The sequence below is a fragment of the Festucalex cinctus genome, chromosome 1 (genome assembly GCF_051991245.1).
Source record: "Festucalex cinctus isolate MCC-2025b chromosome 1, RoL_Fcin_1.0, whole genome shotgun sequence".
In the NCBI taxonomy this organism is placed as follows: domain Eukaryota; kingdom Metazoa; phylum Chordata; class Actinopteri; order Syngnathiformes; family Syngnathidae; genus Festucalex; species Festucalex cinctus.
In genome coordinates, this window is record NC_135411.1 from 56436870 (window position 1) to 56450799 (window position 13930).

General features: G+C 39.1%; 1 protein-coding gene across 1 annotated transcript in view; it reads left to right on the forward strand.

Moving 5' to 3' along the window:
* The first annotated feature begins 3937 nt into the window (after positions 1 to 3937).
* olfm2a (olfactomedin 2a) overlaps positions 3938 to 13930 on the forward strand; it is an 82758-nt gene continuing 72765 nt past the window's right edge. The window contains exon 1 of the mRNA XM_077496152.1: positions 3938 to 4378. Within this exon, the coding sequence (XP_077352278.1) occupies positions 4316 to 4378 (63 nt within the window). The 5' untranslated portion in view covers positions 3938 to 4315. The remainder of the gene's footprint in view (positions 4379 to 13930) is intronic.

The following is a 13930-nucleotide window of genomic DNA, read 5'->3' on the forward strand; positions in this document are numbered from 1 at the left end:
GATGAAGTTCACAGAAAAGTGAGTTGAGGAACTCATAGTGTAATTGGGTTCTGGCTTCGAAAAAGACCAATCATCCGTGAAACTTAAATATTTTTGCTGAAGCCGTGCGACCAGTAGAGTGCTGACCAGAAACTTATTTAACGCACGAGGCCAAGTTGTGTCCTGTCGTTCCGCTTTGACTTCATGAGAATAATGCAAAAGCAGACCCTGGAAAATGAAAGAACCTTTTCCTCCACTCACACTAACTCCTGAGAAGTGCTGAGTCGGCACTGCCTTCCGGCCAGGTCCGCGTTGGCTGGCGAGTGCGCTTTGGGAGATATTGGTCAGCGCAGAGGCAAACGAGAGCGTTTAATCATCTGCAGGAAGGCAACAAACTAAAAGGACAAATAATCTCTTGAGTGCTTTATGAATTGCCGTGCCTTTAAAAGGATTTATTCTGTAATTAAAGGCATTAGTGGCAGTCTTTAACTTCATAATAAGGTTGAATGTTGGCAGATTGTGTTCTGTGGATAAGCCGCTGTATCTCCTAATTATGTAAAAATATATATTTTTTGTCCCGTTAGTCTTTATCTTTGGGGAAAGCAAAAACAGAGATGCAGTACGAATGTGCACAGACAACCTCAGAACATCAGAGAGCCACACGTCTCCTACTCTTGACAAATATTGTAATGCTTCCAAACTTTACGCCACAAAATAAAAGAAAAGAAAACAGCAGCAGATGCATGAAAAAAACATGAAGTCGTGCAATTTTCAATGGAGCGGAAACAAAATGTAAACAACAGATTTCTGCTGGTTTTTCCCGCCTCGGGCGGCGTGGACTTTGGATTCCTCGTCTTTGTCTCCTGCAAGCATTTTGAATGATGTTTTCATCCAATTAAAATGCAAAGAAATGATGTACAATACAGCATGGCTTGCAGAATACTGCTCCGGTAGTTTAACTGACCAAGTCTAACTGTCAGCACTGTTTCGGCTTCAGTCTCCACTGGTACACTGGTAACAAAAGTGGCAACAAACTTTTGGAATTCTTACTAAACACTTCGACCTCAAACAAATGCAGCTTGGCATGAAAATGGGAAGAAGACCGCAGAAAGGGTGTGGATTACCACCTTCAGTGTCACACGATTCTTGAAGGAGCATCGCCATGACAACTGAATACTTGCAACCTCGTGACCACACTGATGAGCCTCCATAATTTGTTCTTTGTTGTTTTACACATCTGAATTATAAATGACACGAGCTGTAGTAACCTATTTTTTTATTCTTTGTCCCCCCCCCCCCCCCCCCCAAGCTAATAGAGATTACATCATTTTGATTCAGCCTGCCAACTCTTCTTTCATCTAGTTTACTGGACATTTTAGGGGTATTTTTACATTGTGTTACTAAATTATCCCCAAAACTCAATTGGGTGTTCGCTTATTCTTTAAAAAAAAAAAAAAAAGAAAGAAAGAAAGACAGAAAGAAAGAAAGAAAGAAAGAAAGGTTCACAATGGCTTTTAGCATTGCAACCTCACATTCATTCAAGTGTAATTACTGATTTGCCGAGGTTATCACCTGTTGTCCTGATAAAACTTAAAAATCTTAAAACCAATGCGGTGCTTCGAATGTCGAGCTCATGATTAATTTAAATATTAAACTTGAGTCTGCTCCAATTAATAAATCAATAAATTATTCAATGGAATAATTAATTGACCCAATTTACACTACAACTTGTGAATATATTTGTAAAAATCCACAACAAAAACATGTCGTATGGTGTGCATGATACGACCGATATTGACGGCAAGACCAAATGTTCCCATTCTGCTTGTGTTTTCCAGCTTGACATGTTTTGACGGGCAGCCTGTAGATGCCGAATTGCCTCCAACCCTGTAGTCGCACGCACACGCATTTAGCCATCAAACATTGACATGCAATCAAACAAGCAGGGCCGAGCAATGATGACTTCAAAAAGAAAGATTTGACTATACAAATGGACATTTGCGCCACATGCAGAGACAAATGGGATCAACAACAACCGTCCGTCTTGAAGGTCCTCAAACATCCTCCTTTTGTCATGTCGCCTTTGGACTGACTGGAGGACAAAATGAAGACAACAAAATGGGTCATGTTTTGTTTGTGTTCACCTCGACGTGCAGCCGCTGGAGCTGCGGGTTGAGAGAGTGTGAGACTCAGTACAGTGGATCTCGTGACTCAACGTGGCTTGTGCGGACCCTCACAGCCTTTATTACTGTCACTTTTGCAGCTGACGATGTGACAAGACAGGACAGGAAAATGTAATAACAGTGTCCCTAAAAATGGCACAAGATGACACTGTGCCTCCCCACAGCTTCACTTCATTTCAAGCAGCAGCAGGAGATCACAATAAAAAGAAGAAATACATCCATAAAATGAGTTTCTTCATACCGTGATAAAAGTTAGTATCATTTCTAAAATTACATTCTGGAAACGGCAACATGTATGCATTTCTATTTTATTTTAAATGAACTAAAATACATATAAACAGGTTATATATCAAATATATATATATATATATATATATATATATATATATATATATATATATATATATATATATATATATATATATATATATATATATATATATATATATATATATATTTGATTTTAATTCATTTATATTCACATTCATTGAATAACAAATGAATATTATGAAGGTGTAGAATTTGGTAATAATCCAAATTTGGCCATGGCTATATATAGTGGCAATCACAGCAGGTCAAATAAATAAATAAATAAATAAATAAATAAATAAACATTATTACTACTACTACTAATAATAATTCTCCGAGTTTCATGTCAAATGTTGGCTGCATATACCAGACAAGTTTTAAAGTTTTTAATATTCTATTTCATTCCTTTCATTAAAATGATGAGTTGCCAAATATGTAAATAACCTAACAATAAGCTAATAAGCTAATAAGGTAAAAATAGCTCAGAGTAATGTAGTGCTGTCAATATCATTATTATTATTTTTTTTATTTTAGAATGGATCATTCTATCGATTGTTCAAACGATTAATCAAATAATTGAATACATTTTGAATTTAAGTGTACAGTACAACAAAAGCATTTACCCTCTGATTACTGTTTATTAACCAATAATTGTTGTTTATTTGTTTATTGTTTTGTGATTAAAAAAGGGATTGATGTTGTACTTGCCAGCCTTTTTGAAACCGATTCAGTTGCTTCAGTCAATGTTTGCAAAGTAAGAAAAACATATTTGCAAATGCTTATTTTGACTAAACCAGTGGCGGGCAAACTCGGTCCTCGGGGGCCGGGGTCCTGCCGGTTTTGGAGGTTTCCCTCTTCCAACACAAGCTGTTTCTCAAACAATAGGATTGTTATCAGGCTTATGCAGTGCTTGCTGATAAGCTGATCATATATCAGCTGTGTTGGAGAAACTCCAAAACTTGCAGGACTCCGGCATTCCAGGACCGAGTTTGCCAACCCCTGGACTAAACACGCAAGATGATCAGCGTGCTTTCTTGAAAGACTAGAGGAATCAGCAAATAATTACTGCAGAGAGGCTGAAACCAGAGCATTTTGACTATTTTAACTGAACAATGGCTCCAAACAATTAGTTGATTATTCAAATTTGATCATCGATTACATGTCGATAAATTTTGACATATCTAATACAGTGCAAACTAGAACCACAACCTTAATCAGTAAATGTCACTAGTTTCAATTCTGAATTGCATTATCAAATATTGAGGCGTATTTTTCTTCCAGTGTGAAGTCGACAGCACCTGCTTAGAATTTCACAAACAGGCTTCCACCAACCCCTTCTCGTTTATCATGCATATCCCTCAACTCATGCACACGCATCCGAAATATCTCAACACACAAAGCAGGAGAGACAGCTTTCCACATGCAGTGTTGTGTGTGTGCTGCCCCTATCGTCTACGCGTGGCAAGTGCAGCAGCAGTCACCTTCCAACCTCTGCGCCTCCTCGCCCAGTGCGGGACAAGAGGAGGACCGAGGAGACAGAAAGAGAGAGAGGAAGAGAGAGATTGACCGCTGGGCACCTCGACACTGTCACCCGACTCTCGCAACCCCCTCACCATACACTCTCTAACCGTCGGACCCTTTCGCCACCCTCCAGCCCATCGCGAATTCAGCGGAAGCTTCTCAGAGGCAACGCCGCCTGTGCCGAAGCCCCTGAGCCGGGCAGAGCCGCCGCGCGTGTGCGTTCCCCCGGTGATGAGGCTGCTGGAGCGCGGGAGAGGAAGAGAGCAGTAGCGGCAATAGAAGAAAAAGAGGAGGAGAGAAAGCTGCGGAAAGCAAACATTTGGATGAGGATGCATCTCCTCAGTGCCATGTTCCTGCTTGTCATGTCAGCTGTCACGTCCTGCCAGGTAGGAAGCGCAAACTTCACGTGGCTGGATTCTTGCATGTCTTGTTGTGATGATGCTGAAGGCTTGAAAGTAAATAAATAATTAAATAAATAAATAGAGCTGGGGGTTCCAGTGCTTTAGTTAATTTCAGTCAATGTTCAGGGAATATTGGGAGTTAAATTGTGCCCAAGTGAGTTTTGAATTGAATTGAATCAGCTAAAGGGCTTTCCCCCCTCATGAGTATTTAAATCTAGCAGTTTAAATAAGTTGCATTCATGCACTTGGGTTGCTTCATTAGGTACATCGACACCATCAACCAGTCAATCCTTGGGCGATAGGCAAATCCATACACATCTAAGGACAATTTAGAGTTTTAAATGAAGCTTTTAAAAGGCTCCTTTTATTATTATTTTTAAAAAAAAAACAGCTCATGTTTTAGTTTACAGGGCATTTGTGAGCCATTTGTCATTTGTCAACATGCAGCCAATTCTGCCCAGCATATTATGGATGCTCTTTTTTTTCCTGTTAAAAGTAGCATGCCCCTCAGAGAAGACAAAAAAATGTCCTCTGCTGTATGTGTACATAATGTTTTGGCCAGGGACCATATAAAATATTATCATTGCAACAATATGTTTATTATTGTTTGTTGTAGTTTCAGACTATGAACTGCATCACTAATTTAACTTAGAAACTACAACTAAATGTGTGGTCATCAAAAATTATCATCATCATCACTATTAAGTGGGAATTTTGTGGTGGTAAGTGTACTTAATGTTGTGGCAGCAGCAGCCAAGTGCATGTGACGGAGGGAACCCACAGCCCAGTTTTGTCGAAGGTGACGGGCAGCAATGTGACAGTTGTAAACCGAATCGGTGGTGCTGTAAATTATTTGACCCAGAAACGCTTTGGAGTCAAGAGAGGAGCATGCGAGCCAGCAAAATGGGGTTCAGCCGGCCACCATGCAGATTTTCTGACAGCCTACAAAGCGTCTGCCTCCGACGCGACAGGCAGGCAGGCAGGCAGCCGGTGATGGGCGGGCGGGTGGCCTTCGAGCTGCAGTGGCAAGTACATTAAGCGTCATGGACAGCAAGTCACGTTCTGTGTGAGTCAAGTGAAACAACTTGTTAGAACCTGAATTGAGGATTAGGTATAGAAGAGTAGCAGCAATTTGTAGATTGATACAGACATGACATTTGGGTCTGGGGATAGAATTGTGGCCAGGAAGTAGCTGTGGCACTGTGATGAACATTTAGGGAAGTGGAGCTAGACAATTGAGTTGTATTCGAGGCTGAGGATGAGCTTCAAAGGCATCCACAAAAACTGACATTCAAAGAATCATTATTACAGAAAGGCATTTCAATTTCACGGTGTTGTTGTGAATGATATTAAACACAAAAAGATCAAGAACAATGCAGACCATCCCCATGATAAACTAAATCAAACAAAATCTTAAATATTTAATTTATTATATGCATGTGAGGTGCTCTATTATGTTTTCCCACTTGGCCTTGCTATCTATGGCGTTGTAGTATCTGTGACTTTCTGGGATGAATGCGTGTGACTTTAAAATGTTGGGCCTGACCTGTTGAGTGACATGAGAGTCAGTAACTCAAGAATGTGTTTATTGTGCTTGTGTATATATGAGGTGCATATTACCATATTACCTGCGTGTGTTGCCACAGTTACCCTAAAAAAAAGTAACCTAATAACTTTATGGATTACTTGCTTTAAAAAGTAACTTAGTTACTTTATAGATTACTATTTTAAAAGTATGATAGCAAGTTACTTTAATATTTACTTTCAACAAATACCGACAACCCTGCTTACCATAAAAAACGGCACCCAGATTTTCCACAAAATTGGAAATGCAGTTTTTACAGTGACTTTTTTTTTTTAATAGAAAATCTTTTTGATTTCACATAATTGTATTTTTTTTTAAATAAAGATATTTTATGGATTTCACTTAACATAAATGGGTGACTTGTTTTTAATTAAACAAAAAAGTTTCTAGACAACATAAATAAATACATTTTAAAATTAAATCTAAAATAAAGGCAGTTAAAAAAAAAACTTGACATATTTAACATATTAATATAATTAATGGCAAAACTCAACATTTATCATATACATTGCGTTTTTTGGGGGATGGGGGAGGGGGGATGAAGTGTTATTAAAGCTATGTAACTTCTGTAGACAACACAGAGTGCAATAAACCTTAAAAATTTTTTCTTTTTAACCGACAAACTCAAAATAGTGAGTGTATTTCCATCTTAAAGCACAAATCTCTCTGTCTCTTCTTTCCATTGTTGTTTATGGACATGTGAGTTGTCAACGGGCTGAAAATGATGACGTCACTCCCTCACACGATTTCAACACTCCCAAAATGCCTTTTTGCTTTTATTAAGTGTGACATGACCTCAAAATTCGGACATTCTGTCTTTTACGTACTCTTTCCTCCTCAGTAATAGATTGTGTGGGAAAGTATTCAAGTCTGACAAGAAACCTCTGCAATGCAGTGAAGCTGCAAAAAGTATATGGTGATATATGCACCTGTTAAACATTCAAATTTTACTTTCGATCCTTATTTTATTGGACCTGAGGGTCCACTGTCAGTTTTGACTTAAAAAATGGTGGGAAAAAAATGACTATAATCCGTGTACAAGTGAGGAATAAACTTCAAGAGCGAAAAGAGCTTTTTCTCCCGTTGGCCCTGAGGACATTCATCTCTTAAGAGTCCACACAAGGCAAATTAATCCCGTTAATCTTTTCAAGCATGACCGCATCGAGAGTAATTTCACTTAACAACCCGTGATTAAGTCTATATTGGATTAAATATGGTCTGATCCATTGCAAGGTTATCTGCTGCGGAACTGCTTGTAGTGTGACATTTGGAAATTGCACACAGGCATGCTCGTGCTTCACATCTCATGCATACAACATACAGTATACACTTTTCTGAATCAGAAGGGTATACGTCATTGGAGTTGTATCTTACCTTCGACATTATTTGAATTCCAGCTGATTAAAAGGCGATCAAAAGCAAACAAATATTATTCAATTTCAATCTGATGTAAAAATTTAGCTGAGAATGAAAAGTGTGCACATGTTATCAGTCAAAGTAGTAGCTAATGACTCACACTCACTCATACTATAAATGACCCTGAGGGACAATTTGTTGTAAATGGCTGGATAAAATATTCAAACGGCTGAATGAGAATGCATCGGCACCCGTCTCAGGGCCGATTGGGCTGAAATAATAAAGAATTGATACCTTCCTGCATCTACAGAGCCACGGAGGAGACGCTTCCCCACCCCCACCGTGATAGCGCCCACATAACTCCAGTATTTCTGGTGAAGTTCCAAATGAAATATTTAGAGTGCTTTAATGAGACAGATGCACTTGTTCATTCGCCGCATGTGTTCGTTAAGTACCCATAAAGCCCTCGGGCCCTTGCTGATATTGACAGACACCTGCTTGGCACAGATGCTTTGCTCAGAAGATGTTTACACTATGGATGTTCCCAGCGGCCACGTTTTAGGCCAGTCTGGTCAACATGGGATGGGCAAAAGTGGCAGGTCGTGATTGCTGTGGATGCCCAGCAGGACTTTGACAGCAGTTGGTGAAGATGAGAAACCTAGTTAGTAGCAAAATGTGGTATGTAAACCTGACACAAATTTATGTATGTATTTATGTATCTAAGAATGGAGTGTGTGTATTAATGAACATTTGTATTTGATAGATTAGAGCCAAATGGAAACTTGCCTATAAGTGTCCATTTTTATTCACTTGGCAAATTGATGTAAAATTGTTAAAAAAAAATTAAAAAAGAAAAAAAAAACATTGAAAAGAAAATTCAGTGGCAGGCAACCATCAGAGTAATGTATAATTGTGGTGGGAACCTTAAGGTACCTCACAATTCGATACAATATGCGATACAAGGCTCACAATAACGATTATCTCACAACATGACGGTACCGCAATTATCGATATATTGGTCAGGTAATAAATCAACGATAATCTACGATAAAACTACTCAAGACATAAACTGATGTTTTTTTTCAATGAGAAAATTGTTTCTTTGGTACCATCACTGAAACAAAAATATTAAAACTAGTGTCTTCTTCACGGGTGAGTATTTATAGTGTATATATATATATTTTTAAAACAAATACAAATGTTTTCTCAACAGAGAACTTTCTGTGAACAGATTTGTGTCTTTTTTAAACACTATTGTCATGCAACATTTCAGTCAGTTACATTATATAGTCAATTGTTTCATTTTATAAACTGACAGTTTTTTGTGTAACATTGCAAAGGTAAATCCAATCCAATTAAATCAATATTAATATTCCTCAGAAATTGTGTGCTTCAAAAAGTCGAAACATAAAATACTTTTTAAAACGTTAAAATTGAAGATATAATACACGTTTTTCATAGAAACGTATGAAAAACTGAGTCAGTTGCTGGACAGATACATGTTGTACACAAGTAAAAGTAAGCTCATGAGTCTTCTTTGCCTGAAGTCTTCTGTACATTTTCCAGACACTCTTATAAGGCGCTCCCCCTAGTGGTCCGCCAAGTAATTGCTCAATAAGTAATGAACAATGGAACCGTTATAGTGACTGTATATTAAGTACAAATACCGCAATACTTGGGTAGGCGTATCGATAATCTACCAGGAGACAAAACATTACAATTTATCACAATATCGATATATCGTCACACTCCTAGTGATAAAAGACAAAAGTTCTTCCTGAACAGGGCTAGTGCTTGTAATTTAAAGCACCGTCATAAAATAACATAAACTGCATTTGTCCCTTATGTACGTATTCCCAGGCGACTCACACTCACCATCGACTACAACTCAGATACAAAAGTAAGCTAGTTTTAAAATGAACGACAATGCCTGTTTGTGGCAAACTTGTTTATAATGCCTAATATTGAATGTGTGAATATTGAATGTGTGCTTGCGTGCGTGTGCGCGTGTGTGAGACAGAGACAGAGAAGGAGTGTGAGCACTGTGCAGTGTGAATGTAAATTGCAGGCTCTTTTGTGTATTTTAATGTAAGAGATAGATTTGTGAATCACTGTAAAATCCCGTGTATAGCACACACCCCATGTTAATATGCGCCCCCACCCCATAAAGTCACCCATAAAAAGCAGTTTTTTCTCAGTACTTGTGTAGTCCTCTGATTCGCTGGTATAATTTACTATCAAAGTGAACAATGTGTAAGATTCAAAACATATCAATAAATGCAAATGCTTTCAAATCCAGGTTCAAAACTATGCTCTTTTCCTCATACCTATACCCCATACGCAATTCCACGCAATGCCAATGCATATTTTCCAAAATCTTGTTATTGCACTGTACACTCTTAATAATTTTATCTAATTAATCTAAATATATATTTTTTTATTTCTTTACTTTTGTTTTAAAATCTCTAACCCTGTTTGTAGCTGCCTTTAAATGTTGTACTGTTAATTACAGCAGTTGTTCTGTTTCATCTAAAACTGCTTCAAACATCAAAGCATATGTAGGAATGGAATAATGTTGATTTGTTGTGATTGTATAGTATTGGTGTTAATGTTTTATGTTATGTTATGTTATGTTTGTTTTTTCTGTTTCTGTAAAGCGCGTTGTGACAGCTCAGGCTGTTTGAAGGCGCTATATAAATAAACTTGAGTTGAGTTGAGTTAACCTGGGTTCGATCGAACCCCGGAGGTTCGGTGAGTCAGTCTCACGAGTGGTGCTCCACAGGGTTCAATTCCGTTTTCCTTGTATCTGTTGCCCCTGAGTTCCAGCTGTGAGTTACATTGCATATGAAATGCCCTATAAATCAGTGTTTTTATTTTATAAATTAGTGTTATTTGCGGGATTTCATTGCTGTTGTTGACAGAAAATCTAATGAAGGATTTGAGTGGCATGCAGTATGTTATGCTGACGCTAACTCTGGAGCTTCGGTCCAGTTTGCTGGAGCCATAAGCATGTGTGGTCGTTGCCTTAGTGCAGTGTGGGGACACGTCCACTGTCTATGGTGAGAATTCCACTCGGAGGTAAACTAGTGCTGCAGATTTATTTCTTTTAATTACGAATGTGCTTCCTTCCTAACGCCTGCTAAAGTTGTGCGATATATCTCAAGGAGTGGAAATATTAGCTTGCTGCACTGTCCCACCTGAGAAGGGGCCGGTCCAAAAGCAACAAGGCGAGATTGAGGGATGCGAGCACTTTAACGTTTTTGCTGCTCCAAACTCCAAAGCGCAGTGGGGCTGAGAAGCTAATTGGTTGTCATCTTCCAGCAGGGAGTCACAAACCTCTTGCGTAGATAATTGGCTGGATTTGGCAACAATTTAGCAGCCGCCCTCTCATGCCAGGACTTATGATAAACAAAAGGTTTGAGGAGTCCCAGCATTTAAGGGCTGATTAAGTTGTTTTCCTCATTCCAGATGGTCGTAATGATAGGAAAAACTCAGCCAGGGAAACCACAAAGCAGGTATCACTAATAGGCTAATGTTTGGGTGACAGGGAGACAGAATGGAAAATTGACTTTTTAATTAATGACGTGTATACAAATAGTTGCATCTTTGGAGTGCCGGCCCATCCGTCAAGTGTGAAATTACATAAGCAAGTCTTTTGTTAACTTCTTATTTCTTTAAATATGTCTGTGAGTGAGCCAAATTGTATCATTACAAAGTTTAAATAATAAATGCTTTTATTAGCCAGTGACGGCTTTGTACAAACAGAATTGATCTGCAGTCTGGATGCAGAGAGGTGAACATCACCTCTTCAAAGGTTTCCAACAATACTACAAAAATGTATACATTTGACAAGACCGGGTCACTCTTACTTTCATGACATCATCGCTCCAGTCCCAGTCATCATGGTAACGAAAGCCAAATAATCTATTTGCATGAGCCCCCCCCCCCCACCAAATCGAATGTTTTCAAGTACATGTCAAGAATGGAAGATGTGCAATAATTAGGGATGTAACGATATCCAAACATCACGATGCAATATTATCACGATATGAAGGTCACGATACGATAATTATCACGATATTGTGTGGGCGTTGGCGATATTTAAAAAATGATCACAATATTGTAAAAATAAGAGAGCTCATACTTAAAAAAGCACAATATTGTGCTTTTGTGCATAACAATAATGCATATAAAACACGTACAATCTCTAATAACAATATTGAGGCACTTACTTGGTAATTCAAGCACACATTGATCGCTTCACAAGCAAATTAGGCTCCCCTTCATCTGACAATTTTAAACATAGAAGGCCAAAACATCCCTAATGAAAATTAAATTGCACTAATAAACTAGCCGCGGCACGGTGGTGAGTGGTTAGCACGTCCGCCTCCGAGTACTGAGGACTCGGGTTCGAATCTAGGCTCCGGCCTTCCTGTGTGCAGTTTGCATGTTTTCCCCGTGCCTGTGTGGGTCTTCTCCGGGTACTCCGGTCTCCTCCCACATTCCAAAGACATGCATGGCAGGTTAATTGGGCGCTCCGAATTGTCCCTAGGTGTGCTTGTGAGTGTGGATGGTTGTTCGTCTCTGTGTGCCCTGCGATTGGCTGGCAACCAGTCCAGGGTGTCCCCCGCCTACTGCCCAGAGCCAGCTGAGATAGGCTCCAGCACCCCCCGCGACCCTTGTGAGGAATAAGCGGTCAAGAAAATGGATGGATGGATGGATAATAAACTAGCCACTAGAGGGTGCTAGAACTGTTCAAATGGAAATCTTTTTTTTTTAAACAGATGTGTTCCTTTTAAATATTGTGAACATGACAACGACGATATTGTGGCAGTTTTAATATCACAATATCACAATATTGCCCTTAACGTGACATCCCTAGTAATAATACACACAAAGGTACACTCCCTCAATCAAGATTGATCATCAATCAATTCCACACAATACCAAATCTTTAACGATCAATGGATTGATTAATATCCACCCCCTTCATGAATGTCTGGTGAAACATAAGCAAAGTCAATCTAGGAACAGTTGGAAAGCAATGACGCTGACATGAAAAATGCTGCGTCAGCACCTGAGGACCACGAGAGCAAACTCCAAACCGTCCGCCACAGTGAGGCAGGGCAAACATCTGAGTGGGCTCACCGCCAATATGGACATCAGGCCTTGCTGCTGCTCTTTTAGACAAAAATCCCCTCCGCTGATCAAGGCCAAGTCAACAATACAACCTCACTCACATGCACCTAAAAATCTCCAAAAGTCCATTCCATTGCACGCTTATAAAAAGCCCCAAACCTTGTTAAAGTGCATCGGGCACATTTAGCAGCAAGACTCAAGCTCTTAAAAGCTTTTACTGACTGAGCAGATGAGTAAGAGGCAGGTGAGTTTTGTTGAGAGAGGGCCACAAGGTGACCGGCTGGATTGACTGACCTTCACAATGACAAACAACAGAAGAAGAAAGGTGGAAATCTGCTTGATGTAATTGGTCGTATTGCTAGCTTGTTCTGTACACACCTTTTGCTGTTTCGACGAGAACGGACTGCTATGCGCGTTTGCCAGTGTGTGGGTGTGTGAGTGAGTTAGCTGGGCCAGCACACCTCCACCTCCTTGAGTACGCACTCCCCCTCCCTCCACTAACCATTTGTGCATCAACGTGACGCCTCGCAATCATACACAGATAATGGAGTTGCATTATGTCGCCGTCTTGGTGGCGAGATTGAATAGTGGTGCATGATTGTACATGATGATGACGCGAAGATGCAACCCAAAAGATGTTTCTCTCCTTCTTAAGAGATTCTGTTTAAAATGCTGCATTACATCAGCTCTGGGCCACGATTTCACATTACTGTTTTAAAGTGCTAGTCCGTGTGATTGTGATTTATTGATTGAATAATGGATTGTTAGCCTCTCAGTAGAAAACTAAATGTTAATGTTGTGGTGAAAAGAGACTTATTTATACAAGTATTTTGACAAAGGAATTGTCTAAGTTAAAATTTTACTTTTGCAGAACAGTGGCCGAGGCTCAGCAGGCTCGGCCTCAAACACGTCTGGCTTTGAATATCAGCTGAGGGTTTCTAAAATTTAATATAGTGGAAATACATACTTTTCAATTGTGTGTATGGATACAAACCTGACTCACATTTCTGCTTGTAACTCAAGAAAAGAAAAAAAAAGGTCAGGGAAAGGTTTAGTTTTGCGGTGACCTTCCACTAGAGCTGTCAAATGATTACATTTTTAGATCAGATTAATCACATCTTAAAATTTTGATTAATCTCGATTAATCACTTAAGACTTTTAGCAACATTTTTTTGCCTGCCAAATTTAAAGAGCATCTGTTATGTTAACTATTTCGATATTTAATGTTACATCACATCTTTAGCATTTTTTGATCCACTGCATACGCGCATCCTCCTTTTTATCCAATACATTAATTACTTGCGTAATTTAAATGGGGTGGAGGACGGGGGAATGACCCCAATAGTTTGACATGAACAAATATGCTGAATGTAATACACAAATATTTATTAAATGCTCTACTTTAATGCATGTATCTATGTTTATTGTTCAAACAACCTGTGCTACCTTTAACGTAA